A 24565-nucleotide genomic window follows, 5' to 3' on the forward strand; every position below is an offset into this window, starting at 1 on the left:
GGCCGCCGCCGCCGCGCTCCGCCCCCTCCCTCGGAAGACGCCCGGACGGAACCGATCGCGGCTGGTTTGAGCTGGTGCGTCTCCATGACGACACGCGCGGCGCTATAAGTAGCGGCGCAGCGGCGCGTCGGGCTTTGTCAGTCCCCTCAGCCTCCGCCGCCCCTCTGCCAGCGCTCCGGCGCCACTCGGGCCGGCGGTCTCCGCGGGAGGGAGCGAGGCGGAGGGCGGCCGGGCGGCCGGCTGACGGGGGCGGCCGGCGGTCCTGCGCGCTCGGCGGCGGCGGCTCCATGGGGTCGGTGTGAGGCGGCCGGCGCTCCGAGGTGAGAGGGGCGCCGGGGGGCGGGCGGGGGCGGCCACGTGTCCCTGCGCGCCAGGCCGGGGGTCGGAGGCCGGGACAGACCCGCGCCCGCACCTGCGAGGGACACGTGGCCGCAGAGCCGGCCCCCGGCCTGGTGAGCGGCTCCCGCGGGGCCCGGGTTCCCGGGGGCGCGCCGGCCCGAGCCCTCCCCGCGGCGCGGCCGTCCTGGCCTGGGGCCCCGCCTCGCCCCGGGCCCCGCCGACGTGGGGTTCTGAGCCGGAAGCCGCGGGGAGGCCCGTTGCTTCCTTCAGCCGCTGTTTCTCTTTTTAAACCCACGTGGCCCGCGGCGGCAGGTGCCGCAGGTGTGAGCGCCCGCGCGGCTCGGGCCCCGCTCGCCCGCCGCCGCCGAGACCGGCTGCCGTTCCGCCCGCGTTCGACGCTTGCTTTGGTGGGTTTCGCGCTCTGTACGAGCGGAGGACCCGGCGGAGAACCAGAGCGTTGCCGGGGCTGAGGGTCAGCCCGCCAGCCTGGCCCGGGAGGAAGGTCCAGCCGAGGACCCTGGGTTTAGGAGGACCCGGGGTGTTCGGCCCCAGTTCAGGGCCTTGGGCGTGGGAGCCCCCCCGAGGCTTCCGGGAAGCCTAAGCCCTCGGTGCCAGTCGGGGAGCGAAACCTTAGAAAAGTGGGGAACACGGGGTGCGTGACCTGTTCAACCTAAGGTTGCGCCGCGTTTAGCTGGCGGGGCAGTGTTTCCGTTTCTGTTGGAATCAGCCCAGGCTTCCTAGCAGGTGCCGCTGGGTCCGACCTGTAGGTAACTCGGCCACCGGCGCCCTGGAGGTGTCCCTGGCCAGCCCTCTCCATCGCCAGGTGCTCAGATGAGCTTCAAAGATGCAGGAGAGCAGCGATCTATGTAAGGAAGACGTCCCAGGTGTAAGCCTGAGCATCGCCTCAGCGGTGCACACTCAACAAGACCCTAATTAACTCAGGTGCCCCGCTGCCGCCCGCGGGCTGTGATTTATGTCCCAGAGGCCGGAGGGCTTTGCCGGCCTCAGTCCCTTGCGTGGCCGGAGGGCTGAGTCGGGAGGTTGGCAGTGCCCGACAGTCACCTTAGAGGGAGCTGAAACAGTTCTGCCTGCACGGGTCTGGTGGGATGGATGGCAGGCCGCCCCCCTGGGCCTCAGATGCCCGGGGCCAGAGCGAGCTGCAGCCTCGGACCATTGCCCGGCTTCTGCCCGTCCGCTGCGGGCACTGAAACAGGTTGCACTCCCGGGCAGGAAGCCGGGCAGTTTCAGTAATGGCGTTCACCACGGTCATGGTGTATCAAGTCCAAGGACGTGGCTCTGATTGTTCGAGCTTTTTGCTTACCCATAAGTCACTCATGTTTGTTTACTTAAGCAAATATTGCAGATACTAGAGTGCCTGTGGGGATTCCCAGAATTGCTAATTTAGTAGCCACACTAGTCTAAGAATGCTGACTTTTCTGATCAGATACAGCCACTATGAGATATTATGTTGATTTGAAGATGCAGTTTTTAGAAATACATGCCCACCCTGCACATAAAATTAGCTCATAAAATTCCCAGGAAACTTGAGAGCACCCTGTAAGTTGAGCCCTGGATGTCTCCATGATGCCTTTTAGTTACTAGAAGTGATTCTGTGTAATTTAAAGTGCTTATGGAGATGCACGGTCCTGTGTATGGGACTTCCGTGTGCTGCTTCAAAATAACCTGCGGTGCTGCGTCTGGTGTCCGCAGATGCTGTAGAGGTTTGTGGGTTCGTGACTTCTGTCAGGAGTAATGGGATTCCCAAACCCAGAGTGAGCTGCGCCGAGTCTGAGCAGCCCTGCTTCCTGGGTGGGCGGGTTAGGGCCCAGTGTGTCCGCTCCATGTGTCCTAAGGGGACAGCACATCTGTGTTACCAGGCATTCCCGCAGCTGCACGGAGAGGACCCGTCTCCTGTGGACTGGGAGTTCCTGGAGAGCCGCCTCTGAACAGCTGGCAATAACTTCCTAAGTCCCGTCTTCGTTTTCCTTGTAAGTATTCTTGGCTGCTGCACGTTAATCTTGTTCAGAATGACTAAGTATCCAGGCTTCTGAGTGAATGTCTCCACCCTTTTGCAGAGTGTTGCGTTTCGGAACATCCAGAAACCATGAACATGAACAGCGTTAGTGATGAAGAGTTTGACTGCCATTTCCTCGATGAGGGCTTTACTGCCAAGGACATCCTGGACCAGAAAATTAACGAAGTCTCTTCTTCAGTAAGTGTCTGCAGTCCATGCCGGCAGCGGCGCCGGGCAGTGCGGCAGCCGGGGGAACTTCAGTGGGGTCTGGGAAGTGCGAGGGAACTTACGGTCTTGTTGGGGAATTTAGAGTTTAATTGGCTGTGGATCGTCCCAAATAATAGTGGTAGTCATGTCGGTGAATGAATCGAGGTGACGGAAAGAGGAGGCCGTGGGTGCACTTTGTTTACTGCTCACGTCTGCGTGCCCACGCTTTCTGTAGGACGACAAGGATGCCTTCTACGTTGCGGACCTGGGAGACATTCTAAAGAAACATCTGCGGTGGCTAAAAGCTCTTCCTCGGGTCACCCCCTTTTATGCAGTCAAATGCAATGACAGCAGGACCATAGTGAAGACCCTGGCTGCCATCGGGACAGGGTTTGACTGCGCCAGCAAGGTGAGCGAGACGAGACGCAGCTTAAATGTTTCCTGGGCAGTAGTTGGGGGGCGGGGCTGTGATGTGACAACTTCATATGTTTCTGTTTCTTTCACTATTAGCTACATATGTATAGTGTAACATCTCTTCCTTTTCAGACTGAAATACAGTTGGTGCAGAGCCTTGGGGTGCCTCCAGAGAGGATCATCTATGCAAACCCTTGTAAACAAGTGTCTCAGATTAAATACGCTGCCAGTAACGGGGTCCAGATGATGACTTTCGATAGCGAAGTCGAGCTGATGAAAGTTGCCAGGGCACATCCGAAGGCAAAGTGAGTTCCTCCACGCAGGCGGGTCGGAGGCGGGATCTGTACGTTGCCAAACAAGTACAGATTCCCGTTGCTGATCTTTGTACTCCAGTGAGTTATCTGTGCTGGGTCAGGGGCAGCGTGGGAAAGACCTTAAACCCTCTTGGCTAGGAAAGCCGTGTGAGACTCACCACAGGACCAGGGCCGAGGGGTCTGTGTGGTGAGCGTGTCCGTGGGCCGCCCTGTAACGTCGGCGCGCTCCCCGTGCTTCTAGGCTGGTGTTGCGCATTGCCACCGATGACTCCAAAGCAGTCTGTCGTCTCAGTGTTAAATTTGGTGCCACACTCAAGACCAGCAGGCTGCTTTTGGAGCGGGCCAGGGAGCTCAACATCGATGTCATCGGTGTCAGGTGAGACCGTGGTGGGTGGTTGGAGCCTAAGACAATGCAAGTTTTACAGTTTGTTCCCCACTGTGAACAATTGCCTTCAGAAATAATAAATGGCGTGTTCTCCTTTTTATCGCCTCAGCTTTCACGTGGGCAGTGGCTGTACTGACCCTGAGACCTTTGTGCAGGCCATCTCTGATGCCCGCTGTGTCTTTGACATGGGGGTGAGTATATGTAAACCCTCGGTGTGAGGTGGGCAGGGCCAGCAGAACTAGTCTCAATTCTAGAATCGGCCTTTGGAGGAGTCCTCTCATTGCAGAGGCTGAAGCCTCCTCCATTCTTCATGACTTGTTACAGATCTCGCTGTTTGACCTAATTTTCTTGCCTCCAGGCTGAGGTTGGTTTCAACATGTACCTGCTGGACATTGGCGGTGGCTTTCCTGGATCTGAGGATGCAAAGCTTAAATTTGAGGAGGTAATTCATAGCAAAGCTGATCAGCGGTAGCTGCTTTAGCAAGTCCCCTAGTGGAGTACTTTACAACCTACGTGTTTTAGCCGATAACCAGAGGGACTATACAAACATGAAAATAAATGTCCTGAGCGACTTTTGTGCTATTTAAAATTGTACTTAATATTCTTTGGTTTTCTAACATAATGAGTCACTTCCTAAAACGTCTTGGGAAACAATTAAGAAATGTTGCTGTGGTGATGAGAGAACACGCTGACTTTAGTACAGCAAGTGCTCACTTATGTCATGAATAGGTCCTGTGACTTTAAATGAGACGACTCAGAGCAAAACTGTTTTGTCCTGGGCTGATGGGTATACATGAGGGTTCAGCTCCGATGGCTGCTCATGTGCTACAGCAGAATGACAACATTTGAACAAAGCGACGTAACTGGGGGACCTGCTGTTCATCTTTATACCAAATGTGCTTTGCTAGAACTTGTATTTCCTCTATTAAAACATTAAGTGTTTAGTCACTTAGGAAGTTAAGCCCCGTTAAATGGTGTTGAAGTTTATAAAATATCCACATTGTTATTTGTTAAAGTTATGTGAGGCTGACAGAATAGAGTTTTATCTTGTTGGCATGTATTTGCTAGATAAAAATATTTGGGGGCACGCGGATCCCTTAGTAAGTAGTAATACATTTGTTTTATCGTTTGATAAAACGGTCCCTCTAACATCTTGGAGGACAGAAGGATAGCTACAGGGGAACCCAAGGGAAACCGCGGGGCACGCAGGCTGGTCCTGGGGGGCAGTGTTTAGTTTTTGCTGTTGCCTGGTGATAAGAGCCTCTGCTGAGGCTGTGCAGACATTTTATATCACAGCACAGCGCCCCACCGCCTGGCTCCCCTGATGGCTGACTGCTCTGTCTGTCTGTCTGTCTGTCTCACTCCGTAGATCACCAGTGTAATCAACCCAGCCCTGGACAGGTATTTCCCATCAGACTCGGGAGTGACAGTCATGGCTGAGCCGGGCAGATACTATGTCGCATCAGCGTTCACGCTTGCGGTGAACATCATTGCCAAAAAGCTGGTCTCGAAGGAACAAACGGGCTCTGACGGTAGGTGTGACGGGAAGTCGTTGCACATGGAAGTGGAAGCTGGTACAGAGGTGGTCACTGAGACTGATCTTCCTCCTAGATGAGGAGGAGTCGAGCGAGAAGACCTTCATGTATTACGTGAACGACGGAGTGTACGGGTCATTTAACTGCATCCTCTACGATCATGCACACGTGAAGCCCCTGCTGCAGAAGGTACCTCCCGTCAGTGTGCTGTGTGTGCGAGGGAAGATGATTGGTCACAATGAGTGTAACTGGGTTCGTTTCTCTCTCAAATGCAGAGGCCCAAACCAGATGAGAAGTACTACTCATCCAGCATCTGGGGACCGACCTGTGACGGCCTCGATCGCATCGTGGAGCGCTACGGCTTGCCCGAGATGCACGTGGGGGACTGGATGCTCTTTGAAAACATGGGTGCTTATACCGTGGCTGCTGCTTCTACTTTCAATGGGTTCCAGAGGCCAACGATCTACTATGTGATGTCAGGGCCGACATGGTTAGTGCCAGTGCGTGTGTGTGACCTGATAAGAGACCTTGGGGCGCTCTCCCTTCCGGGAGCCCCGCACCTGTCCCTCCCCCCTCTTCTTCCCCTATAGCAGCTCCTAAACTCTAAGGGTTCCCACAGGACTTACTACCAGGGCAGCAGTGGGCAGCTCGTCCTGGGCCAACCCCTGGACCGGTCTCCAAGACCCTCTTTCTGCCTTCTCAGCCCCACCCAGTCCCTCTCCTTTTGCTGCTTCTGTTCTCAGCCCTTCCTTGTCCTCAGCCCTTCCTGGTGTCAGTGTCCCCAGCTTTAGTAAATGTACTTTTTAGGGAAAAAAAGGAATAGATATCTTCTTCAATTTATGCTCGCTCATCTCTCTAATTGAAAGGAATTATGTTGCTTGATTAAATAGAACGCTTTCTACATTTATTTTCTCCCTATTAAGGGAGATGCTTTAGAACAGCGGTTCTCAACCTGTGGGTCATGACTCCTTTGGGGGTCGAACAAGACCATCGGAAAACATATAATTACATATTGTTTTTGTGATTAATCACTATGCTTTAATTATGTTCAATTTGTAACAATGAAATTGGGGGTCACCACAACATGAGGAACTGTATTAAAGGGTTGCAGCATTAAGAAGGTTGAGAACCACTGCTCTAGAAAATTTGGAGAATATAAATGGATGGAAAAATCTCTCCAGTAATTGTGATTTGTATTTTCAGATGGTCCCTGATCCATAACCATTTTAGAAAAGTCTGGTTAAGATATTTCTATGTGGCGGGAATATTTTAATGAATGCATGTGACCTGTGGTTTCCTTATTGCCCAAAAGGGGGTTCCGGAGAAATGCTAGCTTTAGAAATACTAGGTGCTTCCTCATGACAGGGACCAAGGAAGGAAGTGGCTCGTGGATAAGTTACTGGGTGCTGCTCGGTGTGGTGACTCGGGTTCCTGAACGTGCCCTTCTCTCTCTCTCAGGCAACTGATGCAGCAAATCCAGAACCGCGACTTCCCACCCGAGGCGGAGGTGGAGGAGGACGCCGGCGCCCTGCCTGTGTCCTGCGCCTGGGAGAGCGGGATGGAGCTCCTCCCAGCAGCCTGCGCATCAGCCCGCGTGAACGTGTAGACCATTCCTGTAGCTGTTACGCGAGTGTAGCTTGATTTAAGGGATTTGGGGGGACCACTTAACTTAATGATTGCTAGTTTGGAATGTCTTTGTAAGTGGGGGTGGCACAGATGGAACAAGGTGGAAGGCCTAGGCGACGGGGTCACACTTACGTGTTCCTATGGAAACTATTTGAATATTTGTTTTATATGGATTTTTATTCAATTCTCAAACATGCTACCGCAGAGCGCCCCTCAGCTGCCAGGCAAGCATTTGTAGCTTGTGTGTTGGCAGAACCAACCCGAGGCTTAGTGTTGTGACCGGTTTTAACAATAAAGTACCTTGGAAATTAGGCATTGGGAGATCTTCAGTGTGTCTGTTCCACACGGCTCGCTTTGCCTGTGTTTTCACAAGTGGGAATCCATGTTTTCATTTCCCGGGAGGACTTGAGAGTTGGTGAAACTCCTCGGACATGCCTTTTCTGTTGGGCATTTCTGTGTCAAGTTCATGAGTCCTGCATGAAGTTTGCTGGGGATTCTGGAAGGGAGTAGGTCTAGCCCCAGGCAGCTGGAGGGAGCAGGATGGATGAGCAAGGCCACGTCTCTGCAGCTGGCAGTGGCCAACGTCTACCCTCGTGGCTCAGCCCGCCCGAAGGGCCACAGGTGCTGGGACTGCAATGCCCAAAGCCCCTGGTGACTGACTGGCCCCACGATCCCTCCCGTCCCAGCCAGTGCCCAGGGGAGGTGCATGAGGCCTCGGAGCCCTGCCTGTAGACCGGGGCGTTCCCGTCCCACCTGGGCCGCACTCCCCAGGCAGGCTGCGTGGCTACAAGTCAGGAATGGAGTGCATTTGGCAGTCAGCTTAGTAAATCCAGCGACACTCTCTTGTAGATCTTTGCCTTCTTCTCTGACCGCTACGTCCCCCCCAAAAGTAGGCCCATGCAGAGGCGGCTGCACCCACAGCCATGCACAGGTGGCTGCACTCAGAAACAGCAGCAGCTTCACCTTCCCACTGGCCATGTTTCTTGCCTCCACCCTTCTCATGGGTTTGGCTGGGGTCTGGGTTCAGTGAGGCTGCCGGGTGGGCCGTAGTCCACTGTGACTAGTGTCCCTTAAAGCGACACGGGGTTGTTCTCCGCCCCGTGTGGGCCCAGCGCTCCTGACAGTTAGGAATGTCGGTTTCTTCTTGGGTGTGGTTCCCTCACTTTGGGCTCAGATTTTTAAAAAGAAAAGAACATTCGCAGTGGCTTACCAAAACTCCCCAGGCGTGTGCTGTGCCAACCCTGCACTCGCCGAGGGAGGCGGGACTCCCATGGGCACCTCCAGCAGGACCTGCGGCAGGATCAGTTTGCTCAGCCATTTACACCTGTTGCGCTCTCCCCGCCTTCTTACCAGCCTCTCCATTCTCAGGTGCGTGTGGTGCGCAGGTGAGGGCGTCTGTGAGGAGGGAGACACGCATTGCTGCCCAAACTTACCAATAGATAGGTGGCATGTGAGGTCAACGTAAACCGCGTAACCCCGTTTTATGGCAGACGCCTGTGAACACCTGGCCCAGCTTCTGGGAACCAGGCTGGAAGCAGCTGCTCACATCGGAGAGCCCGCCGTCTGGATTTCTACAAGAGCGTTTTTTTTTGTGTTTTGTTTTTTTTGTTTGGTGTTTTTTATATATATATTTTATTGATTTTTTTCAGAGAGGAGGGAAGAGGGATAGAGAGTCAGAAACATCGATGAGAGAGAAACATCGATCAGCTGCCTCCTGCACACCCCCTACTGGGGATGTGCCCGCAACCCAGGTACATGCCCTTGACCGGAATCGAACCTGGGACCCTTGAGTCCGCAGGCCGACGCTCTATCCACTGAGCCAAACCGTTTAGGGCCAAGAGCGTTTTTATAGAAGAAAGTAAACTCCAGTTTTAACTTGTAAGTTAAGAGTCAAAGATGAAATGCGAGTGTCGTGTGACTCAGGCTGGTGGAGGGCCCACTTTGGTTAGTGAACCACGACTTTCCAATGTCTGCTGTCTATTTTGTTGTTAATCCTCACCCAAGGATATTTTCGCCATTGATTTTTAGAGAGAATGGAAGGGAGGGAGGGAGAGAGACGTTGATGTGAGATACATCGATTGGTTGCCTCCCGCACATGCCCCGCGGTGGGGGGAGGTAGGGTTGGAGCTTGCAACCCTTGACCAGAATCAAAACCTTCAATCCGCAAACCAACGCTCCAACTACAGGGCCAACCGGCTAGGGCTGCCTGCTACCCATTTAAATGTTAGCTCCGGCCACACTAAAACTCGCCTGAATCTTCCCCGGTAACGATGAAGCTCTGAGAGGTGCCGGAACCGGGGTGGGCATTACCAGAGTGGAGGGTGACACTGCCAGGCCCCACAGTCAGAACCCCCTGGGTGCCAGCCTGGACCAGCCACTCACCAGCCCCTGGCACCGCCGGAGCCGGCAGACAGATACCATACGTGACTGAGCTTCAACCTGAAATGACGGAAACTTACCAGTAGATAGATGGCATGATAGATAGACGGCAGCTGAGAGTTGAGTTTGCTCTCTGCCGGGCAACGGGACCGGAGCTCAGCGGAGATGAAACTGGGACCCAGTAAAGACAGGTCCCTGGAGGCCATGGCCTGTGACTGGGATTGGACACTCCCCATGTTAGGTGAGCTTTAGGGAGTCATTGTAACGTGAACCGAAACCTGCTGCGCTCGGCTGCCAGGCCCTGAGCGGGAGCCTTTCTGCGGGGAGCTCGCCAGCCCCACGGCAGCCCCGCAGGCGCCTGACTCACGTTTCACGGAGCCGGGAAAACCCATGGGCTCGCAGACAGAACTCACATATGGGAAGCCACCTGGAAGCTGGCCAGTGGGGAGCTGGCTTCAGCGCCAAGACCCCCTGCTGTGGGTCGATGCCCTAACCCCTCAGCCCTATGTCCCCTAAACCCGTGGTCGGCAAACTGCGGCTCGCGAGCCACATGCGGCTCTTTGGCCCCTTGAGTGTGGCTCTTCCTAAGCCTTAGGAATACCCTAATTAAGTTAATAACAATGTACCTACCTATATAGTTTAAGTTTAAAAAATTTGGCTCTCAAAAGACATTTCAATTGTTGTACTGTTGATATTTGGCTCTGTTGACTAATGAGTTTGCCGACCACTGCCCTAAACCCATCACTTTTTTTAATCCTCACCCAAGGATATTTTCCCATTGATTTTTTTAGGGAGAGTAGAAGAGAGAGGGAAAGACAGAGAGAAATATCAATGTGAGAGAAACACATCCATTGGTTGCCTCCTGCATGAGCCCAAACCAGGGCCCAGGCCGGGGAGGAGCCTGCAACCAAGATATGTGCCCCTGACTGGAATCGAACCTGGGACCCTTTGGTCCGAAGTCCAATGCTCTATCCACTAAGCAAAACCGTCTAGGGCTAAATCCATCGCTTTTTAAATATATATATGCATTTTTATTGATTTCAGAGAGGAAGGGAGAGGGAGAGATAGAAACACCAATGATGAAAGAGAATCATTGATCGGCTGCCTCCTGAACACCCCTCACTGGGGAGTCAAGCCCGCAACCCCAGGCCTGTGCTCTGATGCGGAATCGAACACTGACCTCCTGGGTCATAGGTCGATGCTCACCACTGAGCAACGCCGGCCGGCCCCTCAGCCTCTTGTTTCGCAGCTGGGATGCAGGCCAAAGAGGCCAAGTGATTCGAGTCAAGCGAGGCAGCCAATCAGGAGGGCCTGGGAGGACATAGGTCCCTGCTGCCCTGGCCATTTGCTGAAGAAGAAAAACCGAGGCTGGAATGAGCCCCTTTCTGCGTCCCACCCGGGCAGGGACGGGGCTCCAGTCCTTGCCGTACCCCAGCTCATCCCAGCCCAGGGCGGCGGCAGTGGGTGGCCAGGGCACCTGTGGCGCCCAGCCCTGTGGGGTTGGCACCGTGAGCTGTGGTCATGCGTGGGCTCGGGCTGCACTGACCCCGCTGAGTCCAGCTGGCAGTGACCAGGCCCCTACCGCATGAGACACGTGCACGCTGGAAGGCCATTGTTGTTTCTCTGAAATTCAATTTATTTGGGCGCCTATAGCCCAGGCCTCTGAGTCCAGGGTACCAGGCGCCCAGCCTCACATTCCGGAGGCTGGGTCATTCCCAAAACACCAGGCTCTGGGAGGCCTTAGGGATGCAGACATCCTACCCGGGAGGCCCTCCCGGCCACAGCCACCAGGGGGCAGCAGCACCCAGCGCCCGAGCTCCTCTGCAAGTGGGGCCCTGACCCAGTTCTCAGGTCACCCTGTCACTCAGCAAAAGCTGGTGGAGCCGATGGGGACAGGGCTATGGGGACAGGGCTGTGGCCTGGCTCAGAGGGAGATCCAGGGCTTGAGGAAGGGGCTCCCGTAGCCTGTCCCCAAACCAGGCTGCTCCCCCGAAACTCCTCCTGAGCCCGACAGGGGAAGCCCACCCCCCAGCCCAGCCCTGGCCTCCTGCCTGGCCTGTGAACAGCTCCTGGGGCCCTGCAGCCTGTGCCTGCGGCCCCTGCCTGTCGGGAGTGGGCGATGCCCCCAGTCACCTCCTGAAGTGCCCACAGGGCCCCGCAGCCCTGGGCTCTGCTCACAGCCGCCCTGCCCTGGCATGCACAGGTGGGTGCTGTGGGAAGGGAAGGGTGCTGCCTTCACCCATCCTCCCCACCCCCCACCCACGGAGCTGGCCCTGAAGCCAGGGTCCAGGTCCACCCCCATGACCAGTGTCGCCTGCTTCCCATCTCTGCACGTCTCCATCCGAGCACTTCCCACACTGGGACTGCCCCACAGGGTGCCGGGTCCTAGCCCTGGCTCTGACCTCACATCCACAGGAGCAGGGGCCACTCCAATGCAAGGCCCAGGTCAGTGCCCCTGGCTCCCAGAGTCCTGTCTGGCTAGTGGGACAGGGAGGGCCTTGTCCAGGGTCAGGGAGCCAAGCTGGGAGGTGTGTGCCAGGCCCATGTGGGTGCATTTCAGGCAGGGACAGCGGGTGGGCCACACACTGACTCACTCGTCCATTCACTCAACTCACCGCTGAGCAGCTGGTTCTGCCCTCCTGGCCCTGCGGAGCAGCGCATGGGCGGCTGGGGGAGTGTAGGGGTACCGCGGGAGGACGGGGACAGCTCCTGGAGGAAGGGACACTGCATGGAGTCTTAGGAATGACCTGGCGTGGAGGGGGGTGGGAGGAGAAGAAGCTATGGGGGTAGAGATGGTGATGGAGAGAGACTTGGGGTGGTGGACACGTAACAATATACAGATGGTGTGTTACAGAATCATACACCTGAAACCTGTATAATTTCATTAACAAATGTCACCCCAATAAATTCGGTAATAAAATAGTAATTTAAAAAAGGAATGGCCTGGCATACGGATGAGATGAAGTTCGAGGCCACGGTCAGCCCCCGTTGGGGCCAGGGGCAGGGCGGTGCCCACAGCAGGGGCAAACCTGGGCTGGCTGATGGCTGGGGGGCAGAGGCGTGGGTTCCCCCACCCCACCCACCAGAAACAGGCTGCGAGGGCTGCCACTAAACGCAGCCGCACACTCGTCCCCAGGAGCCACCCACCTGCCCACAGACCCAGGCCACGTCCTCCGGAACCTCCACGCCAATCCTCTGCACAGGATGTGCCTGCAGGTGCGTCTGCAACACCCCATGCAGGACAGACACACTTCACGCTGGGCCCGTCCCACAGCTGTGCCCCAGACTCAGCCACAGACCACATCTCCCGTCCCTCCAAACACACAGGCACCCCCAACCACACAGACCTGCCCACGCCCAGGGAAGGGGCGCTGCTGGGGCCGCATGTGGCCTGCCTGACTTAGTTCCCATTCTGCCATTGACGTCCCGGGACCGAGTGAGCCCGGGGAGGGCCCGGCTGGAGTCGGTGATGGTCTGTGCGGCAGGGCCCGTCCCTCCCGGCTCCTCCACCTGCAGGAACCTCAGGCCCTTGTAAACTGAAGTGCGCAGGAGCCGGTCAGCCACGTGGGGGAGGAGTGCGCGGGCGGCCAGGGCATCCGTGCCACGCGTGTGTGCGGGAGACAATGGCCTCCTCCTCTGGGTGCACCCTCCGGTCATCTTGCTGATTATACCACAGGGTAGGGGAGGCAGGGGAGGGGGCAGTGTCCCCGGCAAACCTGCCAAGAACAGGCCTCTCTTATTCCCACCAGCGCTTCTCGGACCAGGCAGAGGCTGAAGAGCAGGCTGTGCAGGTCTGTAGACACAGCGACAACTACAGGGACACCGAGGGGTGAGTTTACCAACAGCGGCTGGGCCCACCCTCCCGAGGGCGCGAGCGGAGGGCAGCGGCTGGGGGCTCTCAGGGGCCAACACACGACTCGGAGGATTCTGTTTATTTGATCATTTTAATACAGGAAACGCCGGGCCGGCCACAGGACACCCCTGCATTCCTGGGGGGGCCTCCCCGCAGCGGGTGCGCATGCATTCCTCGGCCACGGGCGGGTTGGGCATAAATACCACAAGAGAACCGGCTCGGGAGGATCACAGGCCACAAGGGAACCACGCTCGGAGGCAATCGAGGCGTTAAATACGGGACCTACACGTGACACTTCACATCACAGTACGGGTAAGGACACAGGACAGGGAAGGCGACCGCGGCACAGACGTGCGCGTGGCTTCGGTTGAGAGAAGACGAGCTGGGTGCTGCCATGCATGGAGGCCGCCTCCTCGCCGCTCCCGTCCTCCCTCCCCATCACCTGCCATCACAAACACAGCCGGCCTGCACCACCTTCAGAGTCCCACCGAGTCCTCGTGGGTCCGGGGCTCCCATACGACCCCTGGACGCGGGCGGGAGGGTGGGGGGAGGCCAGGCGGAGGGGACACGGCTGCAGGGGGCCGGGTGAGTGCGGGGTCACCTGGCTGGCCGGGGTAGCAGGGATGATGGAGGAGGCATCCGCTGTTGCGAGCAAAGCTTAACCGGTGAGAGGCCTGGGCTCTTGCCGTCGGGCGGGCGCCGGGCTCAGAACTGGCTGGCGCTGCTGGGGTCGCACTGCAGCAGCCGCACGATGGACGGGTCGCTCTTGGCACCTTTGATGAACTCCTCCAGGGACAGCTTGCCTGGAGGGGGGGGGGGGGGGAGTCAGTGGTGCTCGCAGCCTTTCCCTCCTGAGCACGGGGACCCCTCAGCCACCCCCTGGGCCGTGTGAGCCTCACGAGGCCGGATGCCATCCCGGTGCTGCTTGCTTCGTGGGCGTTTCGGGAAAACCCTTTTGCTTCCCCTGCTCACGGCTGACGGGCACACCCAGTGTGGCCACATGCGTGGCCGGTGGCGATTTCAATCCTTTTAGAGTCACCCCACGCTTTACCTAAGGAAGGTGTGACTTGTCCAGAAAACACAGGGCCTCTGCCTCTCACCCGTAACCGAGCCAGGGTTGGGGGGCCTGAAGCAGCCCCGCCCAGGGTGACTGCCCACGGGAGGAGGGGAGGGGTGGCCCGGCCCAGGGTGACTGCCCACGGGGGGAGGGGTAGCCCGGCCCAGGGTGACTGCCCACGGGGGGAGGGGGGGCCCGGCCCAGGGTGACTGCCCACGGCGGGAGGGGTGGCATGGCCCAGATCACTGCCCACAGTAGGTGCTTCTGGCCCATCTGCCCCTGGGGTGGGTGGGGACTGGTGACACGTGTGCCACCCCGCGCAGACGCAGACGAGGTGGGCAGGACGGGGTTTGAAGCAGACACTGTCGGAGCCTGTGCTGCACTCTGCTGCCACCAGGGGGAGGAGACTGGGGGGGTCGAGGGGGCAGTAAGAGCTCGGCCCGTGCCCAGCATGTGCCCAGCGCTGAGGAGCGGTCAGTCACCAACCTCTCCGCCTCAGGGACTTCAGTGCATAGCGGGGCCAAGGGGACAGCCGTCGCAAGGCCCCTGGCAGGACTGACGGGAGGAGGCGCTGGAGGGGTTCGGCCCAGGCCTAGTCCGGGGGCCATCTCAGTTAGGGGGCTTCTGCCAGGCCGGGAGCGGCTGCAGTGACAGGTCCGGCTGTGGGCAGGGCGCCGCCTGTCCAGCGGAGAGGGCCCCCAGCAGGGACAGGCCGGCCGGCCCCACAGAGACTAACAGCGTCAGGCTGGGGTGTGGAGGGGGGGATCCTTCAGCACGCGGGCCACGCCCACAAGGCTGCTTGTGTCCCCATTTTAGAAACTCGGACACCAGGGCTCAGGGGTGCAGCCACAGGTGCGAGGACAGAGCGGGGTGCAGCCCCACGACCCTGACCTGCCCCCGGCTCTCCTGCAGCCCAGCGGAGGGCGGGTGCCTGGGGGACACGCTGCAGGGAAGGACCCGGCGCCCTACCGTCGTTGTTGGTGTCCATCTGCCTGAAGATCTTGTCCGTCCGTTTCTCCGGAGTGGACTCGTCCTCCGGCATCTTCATCACGGAGGACACCATCTTGTAAATAGCCTGCAAGGGCACATGGGGGCGTGAGCTCGGATTCTGGAACATTCCTGGGCGCTGGGGCAGGAGTGAGCTCCCGTCCAGCCCACACCTCGGCGCAGAGAGGGGGGATGCTCGCCGGCCCCCAGGACCCCCAGCTGGAGGCACGTCCCCGCCACTCCCGGCACCCGGCTGAGGATCACGGGTGGGGAGTCGGGCAAAGGAAGCCGGACACGGTGATGGGGGCTCAAGAGCCGGCCAACGACCCCACCGCAGCGGTCAGAAGAGGGGGGCCGCCTGGGGGGAGGTGCCCAGAAGGCGCGTGAGGGAGCCTTCAGGGGCTGGGAGCGCCCGTAGCTCCCCGAGGGGGTGACGCAGGCCGGTCTGAAAGCCCCTCCCGCTGCACACACCGCTAGGAGCGTCTCACTGTGATGCTGGACCTCAGTTCAGAATAAAGACTCCGCCCCTGAACCCCCAAGAACCACAGGGCCAGCCCAGCCGGGGCAGCTGGGGCGGGGGGTGCACTAGTTGCCAGCAGGATGGAGAACCCCTCCTCAGGCACTGCCGTTGAGGGCTTAGCCCCAGGGTCCCGCCGGGCAGGGGCCGTGCGTGGGATGTGTGTGCGCGTGTGCGCGTGTGCATGTGTGTGTGCGTGGGTGTATGTGTGTGTGTATGTGTGGGTGTGAGTGCGCGTGTGCGTGTGTGTCTCTCTCTGTGTGTGTGCGTGTGTGCGTGCGCATGGGTGTATGTGTGTGTGTGCATGTGTGGGTGTGAGTGCGCGTGTGCGTGTGTGTCTCTCTGTCTGTGTGTGTATGTGTGTGTGTGTGCGTGTGTGTGTGTGCGTGGGTGTGTGTGTGTGTATGTGTGGGTGTGAGTGCACGTGTGCGTGTGTGTCTCTCTCTGTGTGTATGTGTGTGTGTATGCGTGTGTGTGTGCGTGTGTGTGTGTGTGTGCGCGCGTGTGTGCGTGTGTGTGTGAAGGGCCTCAATCAGGCCACTGACCAGCAACTCGTCAGTCACATGCCGGGCAGACGCAGTGGGCTCGGTGCCCGTTCCCGAGCCTGCGTCACGTGTTCTGTGTGGAACCAACTACAGGGGACCTGGGTGGCCACACCTTTGCTCACGGAGCCCTAAGGGCCGTGCCGGTGGAGAGCGCCTCTGCAGGACGTCTAGACCCGAATCCACGGGGACGGGGGGAGGGGGGTCTGATGGCAGGCCCGGCCCTGAGGGCCTCTGGCTGCACATCGCTAGACACCGGGAAAGCCAGCTCACCCGGCTTCCCTCCGGAACCGCCACGCGGCAGAGCCTCTCACAGGTGCGGCCGCTGAGATGTCCGTCTACCTCACAAGTGCACATTCCTGGGGGCACTGCCAGCTGCTGGGGCCCCTCAAACCGGGACTCACAACTGTCAAGGGTCCCCTGAATCACTCAACGCTCAGCTGCTGATTCTCAGGAACCTCCTCCGAGCCTCGGCTGTGGGACGTGCAGGGATGGGCTCTGAGGGCTGTGGCACCCAGATGATGGCCAGCACTGACTCGCCCTTCAAGTGACAACTGCTCACTTTCAGGAGGGCACGCCAGAGGAGCAGGCACCACCTGGACAAAATGCCTGCATGCTGGGGGCAGGGGGGGGGTGGAGGGGGGAGATGAGGGAGAGGGCACACAGAGCCCTGCCTGATGGTAGGCCTGGCCCTGAGGACCCTCAGCATCTCCCCTGGCCCCTCCCACCTGCCCATCTCAGCATCTACCCGGCCCCTCCCACCTGCCCATCTCAGCTACTCCCCGGCCCCTCCCACCTGCCCATCTCAGCATCTCCCCTGGCCCCTCCCACCCGCCCATCTCAGCATCTCCCCTGGCCACTCCCACCCGCCCATCTCAGCATCCCCCGGCCCCTCCCACCTGCCCATCTCAGCATCCCCCGGCCCCTCCCACCTGCCCATCTCAGCATCTCCCGGCCCCTCCCACCTGCCCATCTCAGCATCTCCCCTGGCCCCTCCCACCCGCCCATCTCAGCATCTCCCCTGGCCACTCCCACCCGCCCATCTCAGCATCCCCCGGCCCCTCCCACCTGCCCATCTCAGCATCCCCCGGCCCCTCCCACCTGCCCATCTCAGCATCTCACCGGCCCCTCCCACCTGCCCATCTCAGCATCTCCCGGCCCCTCCCACCTGCACGATCTCCAGCATCTCCCGGCCCCTCCCACCTGCCCATCTCAGCATCCCCCGGCCCTCCCACCTGCACGATCTCCAGCATCTCCCCCTGGCCCCTCCCACCTGCCCATCTCAGCATCCCCCGGCCCCTCCCACCTGCCCATCTCAGCATCCCCCGGCCCCTCCCACCTGCACGATCTCCAGCATCTCCCCCTGGCCCCTCCCACCTGCCCATCTCAGCATCTCCCGGCCCCTCCCACCTGCCCATCTCAGCATCTCCCGGCCCCTCCCACCTGCACGATCTCCAGCATCTCCCGGCCCCTCCCACCTGCACGATCTCCAGCATCTCCCGGCCCCTCCCACCTGCACGATCTCCAGCATCTCCCGGCCCCTCCCACCTGCACGATCTCCAGCATCTCCCGGCCCCTCCCACCTGCCCATCTCAGCATCTCCCGGCCCCTCCCACCTGCCCATCTCAGCATCTCCCGGCCCCTCCCACCTGCACGATCTCCAGCATCTCCCGGCCCCTCCCACCTGCACGATCTCCAGCATCTCCCGGCCCCTCCCACCTGCCCATCTCAGCATCCCCCGGCCCCTCCCACCTGCCCATCTCAGCATCTCCCGGCCCCTCCCACCTGCCCATCTCAGCATCTCCCGGCCCCTCCCACCTGCACGATCTCCAGCATCTCCCGGCCCCTCCCACCTGCCCATCTCAGCATCCCCCGGCCCTCCCACCTGCACGATCTCCAGCATCTCCCCCTGGCCCCTCCCACCTGCCCATCTCAGCATCCCCCGGCCCCTCCCACCTGCCCATCTCAGCATCCCCCGGCCCCTCCCACCTGCACGATCTCCAGCATCTCCCCCTGGCCCCTCCCACCTGCCCATCTCAGCATCTCCCGGCCCCTCCCACCCGCCCATCTCAGCATCTCCCGGCCCCTCCCACCTGCCCATCTCAGCATCTCCCGGCCCCTCCCACCTGCCCATCTCAGCATCTCCCGGCCCCTCCCACCTGCCCATCTCAGCATCTCCCGGCCCCTCCCACCTGCACGATCTCCAGCATCTCGCTGCGGCTGATGTAGCCGTTGCCGTCCAGGTCGTACATGCTGAAGGCCCACTTGAGCTTCTGCTCCAGCTTGCCCCGGGAGGTGACGCTCAGCGCGATGATGAACTCCCGGAAGTCGATGGTGCCGTCGCCGTTGGTGTCGAAGGTGCGGAAGACGTGCTCAGCGAACTTGGAGGCGTCGCCGTAGGGGAAGAAGTTGGCGTAGATCTTCTTGAACTCCTCCACGGTCAGGTGGCCGGTGGGGCAGTCCTTGAGGAAGCCCTTGTACCACTCCTGCAGCTCGTGGTCCGTGAACTCCGTGTTCTCCCGCAGGTCCTGCAGCACCTCGGGCCGCAGCTTGCTGTTCTGCTTGCCCATGGCGGCCGGCGGCTACACCTGCGGGACAGGGCTCTGCTGGGGACACGGGCAGGGCCTGGCTCCCCACCCCTACAGCCACCCAGCGGGCGAGGACTGTCCCCTGTGGGCCCTGCGCCCAGGGCTGGAGGGGCCCCCAAGGGCCACCACTGTGCCCGGCCGCCCTGGCCCCTCCAGGCCCCCTGGGGGGAGGGGCCTAGTCTACGAGGCACTGTTCCTTCTCTTCCTGGCACACACCGGACCACACTGCCCAGGGTCCGGGCGGCCCGGTGGGCGGGGACTGCGTTCTGGCGATGGAGGGGCATGGAGTGGTCCCTCCACTTCCGGGCCTGGCTCTGGGCCACTCTCCCAGGGAGGACTGGGGCCCGTGGGGCACAGGCCCGAGTCTTCCTCACGCGGCTCAACCAGGCTTCCTCGCCTGACCACGCCCCTTTCTCCGTCTCCTGAGAAGGCTCCTAATTACCCCGTTTGGGGTGCTCGGGGGGAGCCATGCTCTGCTCACAGCAAGCACCCGTTCTTCCCTGATCCCCCCTGAGCTGACGGAAGGGAGCCGCCTGAGCCCGGGATGACTGTGTGGAGCACATGGCCCTGGAGCCTGGAAATGCCCTGGACCGTGTTAAGCAAGGGAGATTTGGGCCGTTTGTGCCAGCAGTTAAGCAGCCCCAACGGGCAGTCGGGTGACTACACCCCCATCTCCAAGGGGGGGCCTGTGGAGACTCTGGGCAGGGGAACGACAGGCCCAGAGGAAGTGGGTGCAGAGCCAGCATGGGAGTTACAGGGAGGCCTGCTCCCCGGCCCGCCAGCCTCAGCCCACATCACTGGAGGACCTTTCTCTGGAGAAACTGACCCCCCGGTGCACCCCCTCCCATGACAAGGCCTTTAACTACACTACATTTTGGGTCCTTCACAAAGCTGGCCACCCTATCAGCTGCTGCTGTTTTTGTTATAAAAAATGATAAGGTATAGTCACAGAGCATGAATGTAATCCAATGTGGATCATCTTTGAGCATCTCGAATAAACTCTGAACAAATCCTATATAATAAAAGGCTAATATGCAAATCGACTGAACGGCAGGACCAGTCATTATGGCGCGCACTGACCACCAGGGGGCAGGCACTCAACACAGGAGCTGCCCCCTGGTGGTCAGTGCGCTCCCACAGGAGGAATGCTGCTCAGCCACAAGCTGGGCTGACAGCTGAGGAGCACAGTGGCCCACAGGGAGTGGGCCTAAGCCATCAGCTGGACATCCCCTGAGGGCTCCCGGACTGTGAGACACACACCTGCCCCCCCCCAAGTGTATGAATGTCATGCACCGGGCCTCTAGTATTTATTAAGGACATATTTCAAAACCAATACTATCCTGGGGTTTGGGGGTGGAGGGTGGGGAAGGGGGAACAGAGGCATCGGGCATAAGTCCTGTTTCAAAGCACTTATCAGGCCCGAGCACACAGCAAGTCACACACTGGTCCATTCGGGCAGCAAATCAACTAACAGCAACTTACTAACCGCAGCCACCATTCGCCAAGTGCTCAGGCTGTGCCAGGCGGGCGAGGGCAGACCCTTTACAAACAGTGACACAGACGCCCAGGGGCACTAGGCAACCTGCTGAGGGCCCCACAGCCCATGCTGCTGGGATGTGAGCACTGGTCTGTCTGAGCTCCACCATGGACCCTGGACCATGGACCCTGGACCCTGGGAGGTGGGCAGGGCAGGCCTGGCACGTCCGGCCATTAACAGAGAACAGCTGGGAGACAATGAGTGATGCTCAGGAAACGAAAAAGATAATTTTATTTTGGAGAAAAACTATCAAGAAATTATGGATGACGCGGAGACGCTGCAGCTCTGACCAAGGGCGCCCCCCTCCGCCTGTGTGACGTCTGACCAGGCCCATTTAAAGCCATTTTTAAAGTCGGTAACTTTAATTCTACTAGAAAGTCCAAGGCTGCTGGTGTTCTCAGAGGTTGAGCACTGACCTATGAACCAGGAGGTCGTGGTTCGATGCCCGGTCAGGGCGCACGCCTGGGTTGCGGGCTCGATCCCCAGTAGGCGACGTGCAGGAAGCAGCCGATCAATGATCTCTCTCATCACTGATGTTTCTCTCTCTCTCTCCCTCTCCCTTCCTCTCTGAAATCAATAAAAAATATATATTTTTAAAAAACAACAACTGGATGATGAGGACTTTAAAAGGCCTCTGGAGGTTCGCCCCCCCCCCCCCCAGGCCACCTCTAGGGGGCAGGGTACGCCGCAGATTCCAGGCGCTGGGGAGGCAGTGCCATCTCATCTTAGAGACAAAGCGCCGAGGCCATTCTGGGCATGCGCTGTGCGCAGCAGGTGGGCTGTGACGTGTGAGGGTCCCTGCGCCGGGGGAAGGCACCAGGGCGCCCCAGCAGGTGTCCACCTTGCTCCCTTGCCATCCACCCTGCACCCAGGACAGGTCCGCTCGCCGGCCTTCCCACTGTGACATGCACGGAGCGGGAAGTGGAGCCCGTGAGCGCCCGGCCCAGCCCACGCGCCCCGGCATCGCTGGGCCCGCCACGGTGCTGACCAAGGCTCGGCTGGCACAGGTCCTAAGAACCACACTTCCCGCCTCTCCTGAGGCTCTCGGCGAAGCAGGCGGCCTCGCGGGGACAGTGGGACCTGCATGCGCGGTGACCCGTTGCCAATGAAGCCAGGGAACCAGCTGTATCGATAGGCTGGCTGGCGGGGCAGACAGCAGACAAAAAGCAAGCTTTTCTGCAAAGCCAGCGCCATCACCCCGTTAGCCAACAGAAATGGCCCCCTGGGCAAAGGCTCCCGGGGAAGAGGAGGCTGCCGGCACTGCGCCCCTCGTTCCTCCAGGTGAGCAGGGGAGGCGCCTGCCCGCAGCCCGGCTTCCAGCGCAGCTGCCCAGAGGAAGGGCCGCGCCCAGGGCGGGGGCAGCGAGCAGGGGAGGTCAGGCTGCAGTGAGGCGGGGCGGACACCAGAGGGCGCAGCGGGGACAGGCTTCCCAGGGCCTGAGCTGGAGGCCCCACCTCCCTGCTGCCTGACCCCGCCCCGGCCACGCCCCCCGGCCTACTGGCTGCCTCAGTTTCTCCATCTATAAGCTAGACCTGTCCAGGACAGTAACTACCACTCCCATGCGGCCCACCTGGATCCGTATATGTGCCCTGAGGGTAAAACACACACTAGATGCGGACGGCTTTAGGAGGAAGACTCGATGTACGACATCTCACGGATAATTTTTCCATCCCGATTACATGTGAAATGAAACATGGTGTCCTGTGAGGTACAGCGGCTCCATTACTCGGTTGGTAACATTCATCTCACCTGTTTCCTTTTACGTGTTTAAATGTGTCTACGGGGAAAGTCAACCTCACGCGTGCAGGTGGCACTACTTCTCGTGGCTGCTCGGCCCTGGGCGACCCCTGGGACACACTGTGTATGGATCTGGGGCCACCAAACGGACCTTCTAGTTCTCAGGTCGTCAGCATCCGGTTGGCCGTGCAGCCCTGACCCAGCTGGGAGTGTCCTGTTTACTTCTCTCCCTAGTGCCCTTGAGGGAAAGATAATGGTGTTTGCATTTCCCAATGGTGCGAGTCCCACCGGTTTCTATTTTCAGCAGCTTCAAGAACTCTGCCAGGGGCCAGCTGCAGTGGGGACCCAGGTCCGATCCTGGCTGTGGCTCGGGGCATGGGGTGTGAGGCGTGGGGCGTGAGGCAGAGGGGCAGGGGCTGCGGGCAGAGGCTGCAGGAAGGGTCGTCCCTGCCCCCTCCTCCGAGGGTGAACTGGCAAAGCCGGATGATGGGGAAGGAAGAGGTCAGAGGCTCTGGAGCCCACGGTGCAGGGTGTGCCTAGATCCAGATCCCCCTGCTGACCGGGAGCCATTCCCAAGGGCTTCCTGAAACCCTGTTGCATCATCAGTCTCACTGGCGGGATGGGCTCCAGGCCAGTGACCTGGGGTTTTGAGAAATCCAATGGAAAACCCTCCTGACTTCTGTGCGCATCCCCAGCAGCTTAAAGTCCCCATGACTCCCCAAAGTTTAGAAAATAAATAAAAGGGGGGAGGAAGGAGGGGGGAGGGAGGGGAAGGAGGGGAGGAGGGGGAGGGCAGGGAAGGGAAGGGAGGAGGGGGAGGGAGGAAGGGGAGGGCAGGGAAGGGAGGGGGAGAAGGATGAAGGGAGGGGGAGGGAGGGATGCAGGTCAAGCAAGGCACAGAATCCCTCCCCACTTAGCCATCCTCCCTTTCCACTCACCGGAGGCTGAAGTGCCCTAACTGAGGCTGGGAAAGGAAGAGGTGGGGAAAGGAAAGAAAAACCCCTAAGAGAATGCTCTTTCCTTGCAGGCAGGGCTAATGCCCAGGAAGAGGACCTGTGGGCCACCCTCCCACACCTCTGCCTCAGAGACACCAGTCCATGCACGTGGCTCCTTGACTCAGTGCCCCGCAAACTCCTACTCACCCACCAAAGCCCAACTCAAATGCCACCTCCTCCGGGAGGCACTTCCCAACTCCCTGCAAGGGCTCTTTACTTTGCATCCCAGCATTTCCTTAGCCTATTTCCAGGAAGGCCTTGGCTTTTGTGATTCATTTACTGTTTCCCTGTGAGCTCCTGGAGGAAAGGGAATCCCTGCCAGCAGGAATCCTGCTAAGCCTGTTCTAGCCCCCGGGCCTCACATGGCCGCTCCCTGCACCGGGTTTCCTCCCCTGAGGACCTGCAAGGCCGCTGCCTCAGCTTCAGGCCTTCCTGGGGACGCAGCCCCTGAGGACAGCATCGGACCTCTGCCCAGCCCTCGGCCCTTGGCCCTCGGCCCTCATCAGAGCGGCTCTCCCCCTGGCACCATGTACATAGATCTGTTGGCCGCCTGCCTCCTTGTGTTCGCTGTGTCCCCGCAGCACCTGGAGCAGGGCCTGGTGCATCAGTGCTCGGCAAACACACGCGAAAGAACGGCTTTTTGGGCGGGGGGGGGGGGGGGGGAGGAGACATATGTAATACTTTTTGTAATACTTTAAGCAATAAAAAAATTAAAATTAAAAAAAAAAAGAACGGCTTTTTTCCCCATTGATTTCAGAGAGGAAGGGGGAGGGAGAGAGATAGAAAACTATCATCAATGATGAGAGAGACTCACTGATCTGCTGCCTCCTGCACGCCCCCCACTGGGGATCGGATCGAACCTGCAACCCGGGCCTGTGCCCTGACCAGGAATCGAACTGTGACCTCCTGGTTCATAGGTCGATGCTCAACCCCTGAGCCACACCGGCCGGGCTGATGGAGCATTTGGAAGAAATGTAAGCAGTCCCGGCAGGCTGGTCCCTGCACCTAAGGTAGGGGCTGCTCAACATCTCCGGCCCCTGCCCAGCCCCTCCATGGATGTCCCCCCGCGTGGGCAGCCCTGGCTCAGGGTGCGTGTCACGAGTGGAGATGTCGGATGCCAGCCCCGCCACAACTCGGGGGCCAGCCACTATGGGCCAGAGCCCGGCGGATAGCAGAGTCTGGGTCCCGGCCGCGCTCCTGCCGAATGGGAGCCGCAGCCCTGCCCCGGACCAAATCCTCCCAGCGGGAGGGGGGCGGGCTACAGTGCCCAACGCCCCTGGAGCGGACTCAGTGGGTGCAGTGGTTGGGGGCGCCCGGCAGGGCCCTGGAGTCAGGCAGTTCCCAGGCTCGGTGCTCCATCCAGACCAAGCCCCTCTGCTCCCCTCCACACGGGACCAGACGCAGCTCCAGGGCTGGGTGGTGGCCATGCACAGAGGGGCTCACCCCGGGCAGCAGGCGCCGAGCTAGAGGCCCAGCCCAGGGCTCCTCCCAGCCCCTCCTCCACCCCAGCCTTTTGGTCTTGGCGCTCGCTCTCCCTCT

The 24565-nt window shown here is 59.7% G+C and overlaps 2 protein-coding genes across 4 annotated transcripts in view; one reads left to right on the forward strand and one right to left on the reverse strand.

The window, feature by feature from the left end:
- Positions 1 to 119: 119 nt before the first annotated feature.
- ODC1 (ornithine decarboxylase 1) lies at positions 120 to 7147 on the forward strand. 2 transcript variants are annotated; one of them, XM_036335357.1, is made up of 12 exons: positions 122 to 320; positions 2217 to 2327; positions 2417 to 2551; positions 2796 to 2969; positions 3107 to 3279; positions 3530 to 3664; positions 3783 to 3864; positions 4032 to 4115; positions 5043 to 5205; positions 5285 to 5397; positions 5484 to 5698; positions 6667 to 7147. In XM_036335357.1, the coding sequence occupies exons 3-12, from the start codon at positions 2444 to 2446 to the stop codon at positions 6812 to 6814; spliced, it is 1395 nt and encodes a 464-aa protein (XP_036191250.1). In that variant the 5' UTR covers positions 122 to 320; positions 2217 to 2327; positions 2417 to 2443; the 3' UTR covers positions 6815 to 7147. The 2 variants fall into 2 exon arrangements, with proteins under 2 accessions (XP_036191251.1, XP_036191250.1); XM_036335358.1 differs by lacking the exon at positions 3530 to 3664 and having other exon boundaries at positions 120 to 320; positions 2415 to 2551.
- Positions 7148 to 13130: 5983 nt separating this feature from the next.
- Positions 13131 to 24565, reverse strand: part of HPCAL1 (hippocalcin like 1) — a 68654-nt gene continuing 57219 nt past the window's right edge. For both annotated transcript variants that reach the window (XM_036335360.1, XM_036335359.1), the window contains 3 exons: positions 18362 to 18757; positions 15093 to 15198; positions 13131 to 13869 (listed from right to left, as the gene is read on the reverse strand). In XM_036335360.1, the coding sequence (XP_036191253.1) occupies positions 13772 to 13869; positions 15093 to 15198; positions 18362 to 18739 (582 nt within the window). In that variant the 5' untranslated portion in view covers positions 18740 to 18757 and the 3' untranslated portion in view covers positions 13131 to 13771. The remainder of the gene's footprint in view (positions 13870 to 15092; positions 15199 to 18361; positions 18758 to 24565) is intronic.

Source organism: Myotis myotis, unplaced genomic scaffold (genome assembly GCF_014108235.1).
Source record: "Myotis myotis isolate mMyoMyo1 unplaced genomic scaffold, mMyoMyo1.p scaffold_m19_p_14, whole genome shotgun sequence".
Taxonomy (NCBI): domain Eukaryota; kingdom Metazoa; phylum Chordata; class Mammalia; order Chiroptera; family Vespertilionidae; genus Myotis; species Myotis myotis.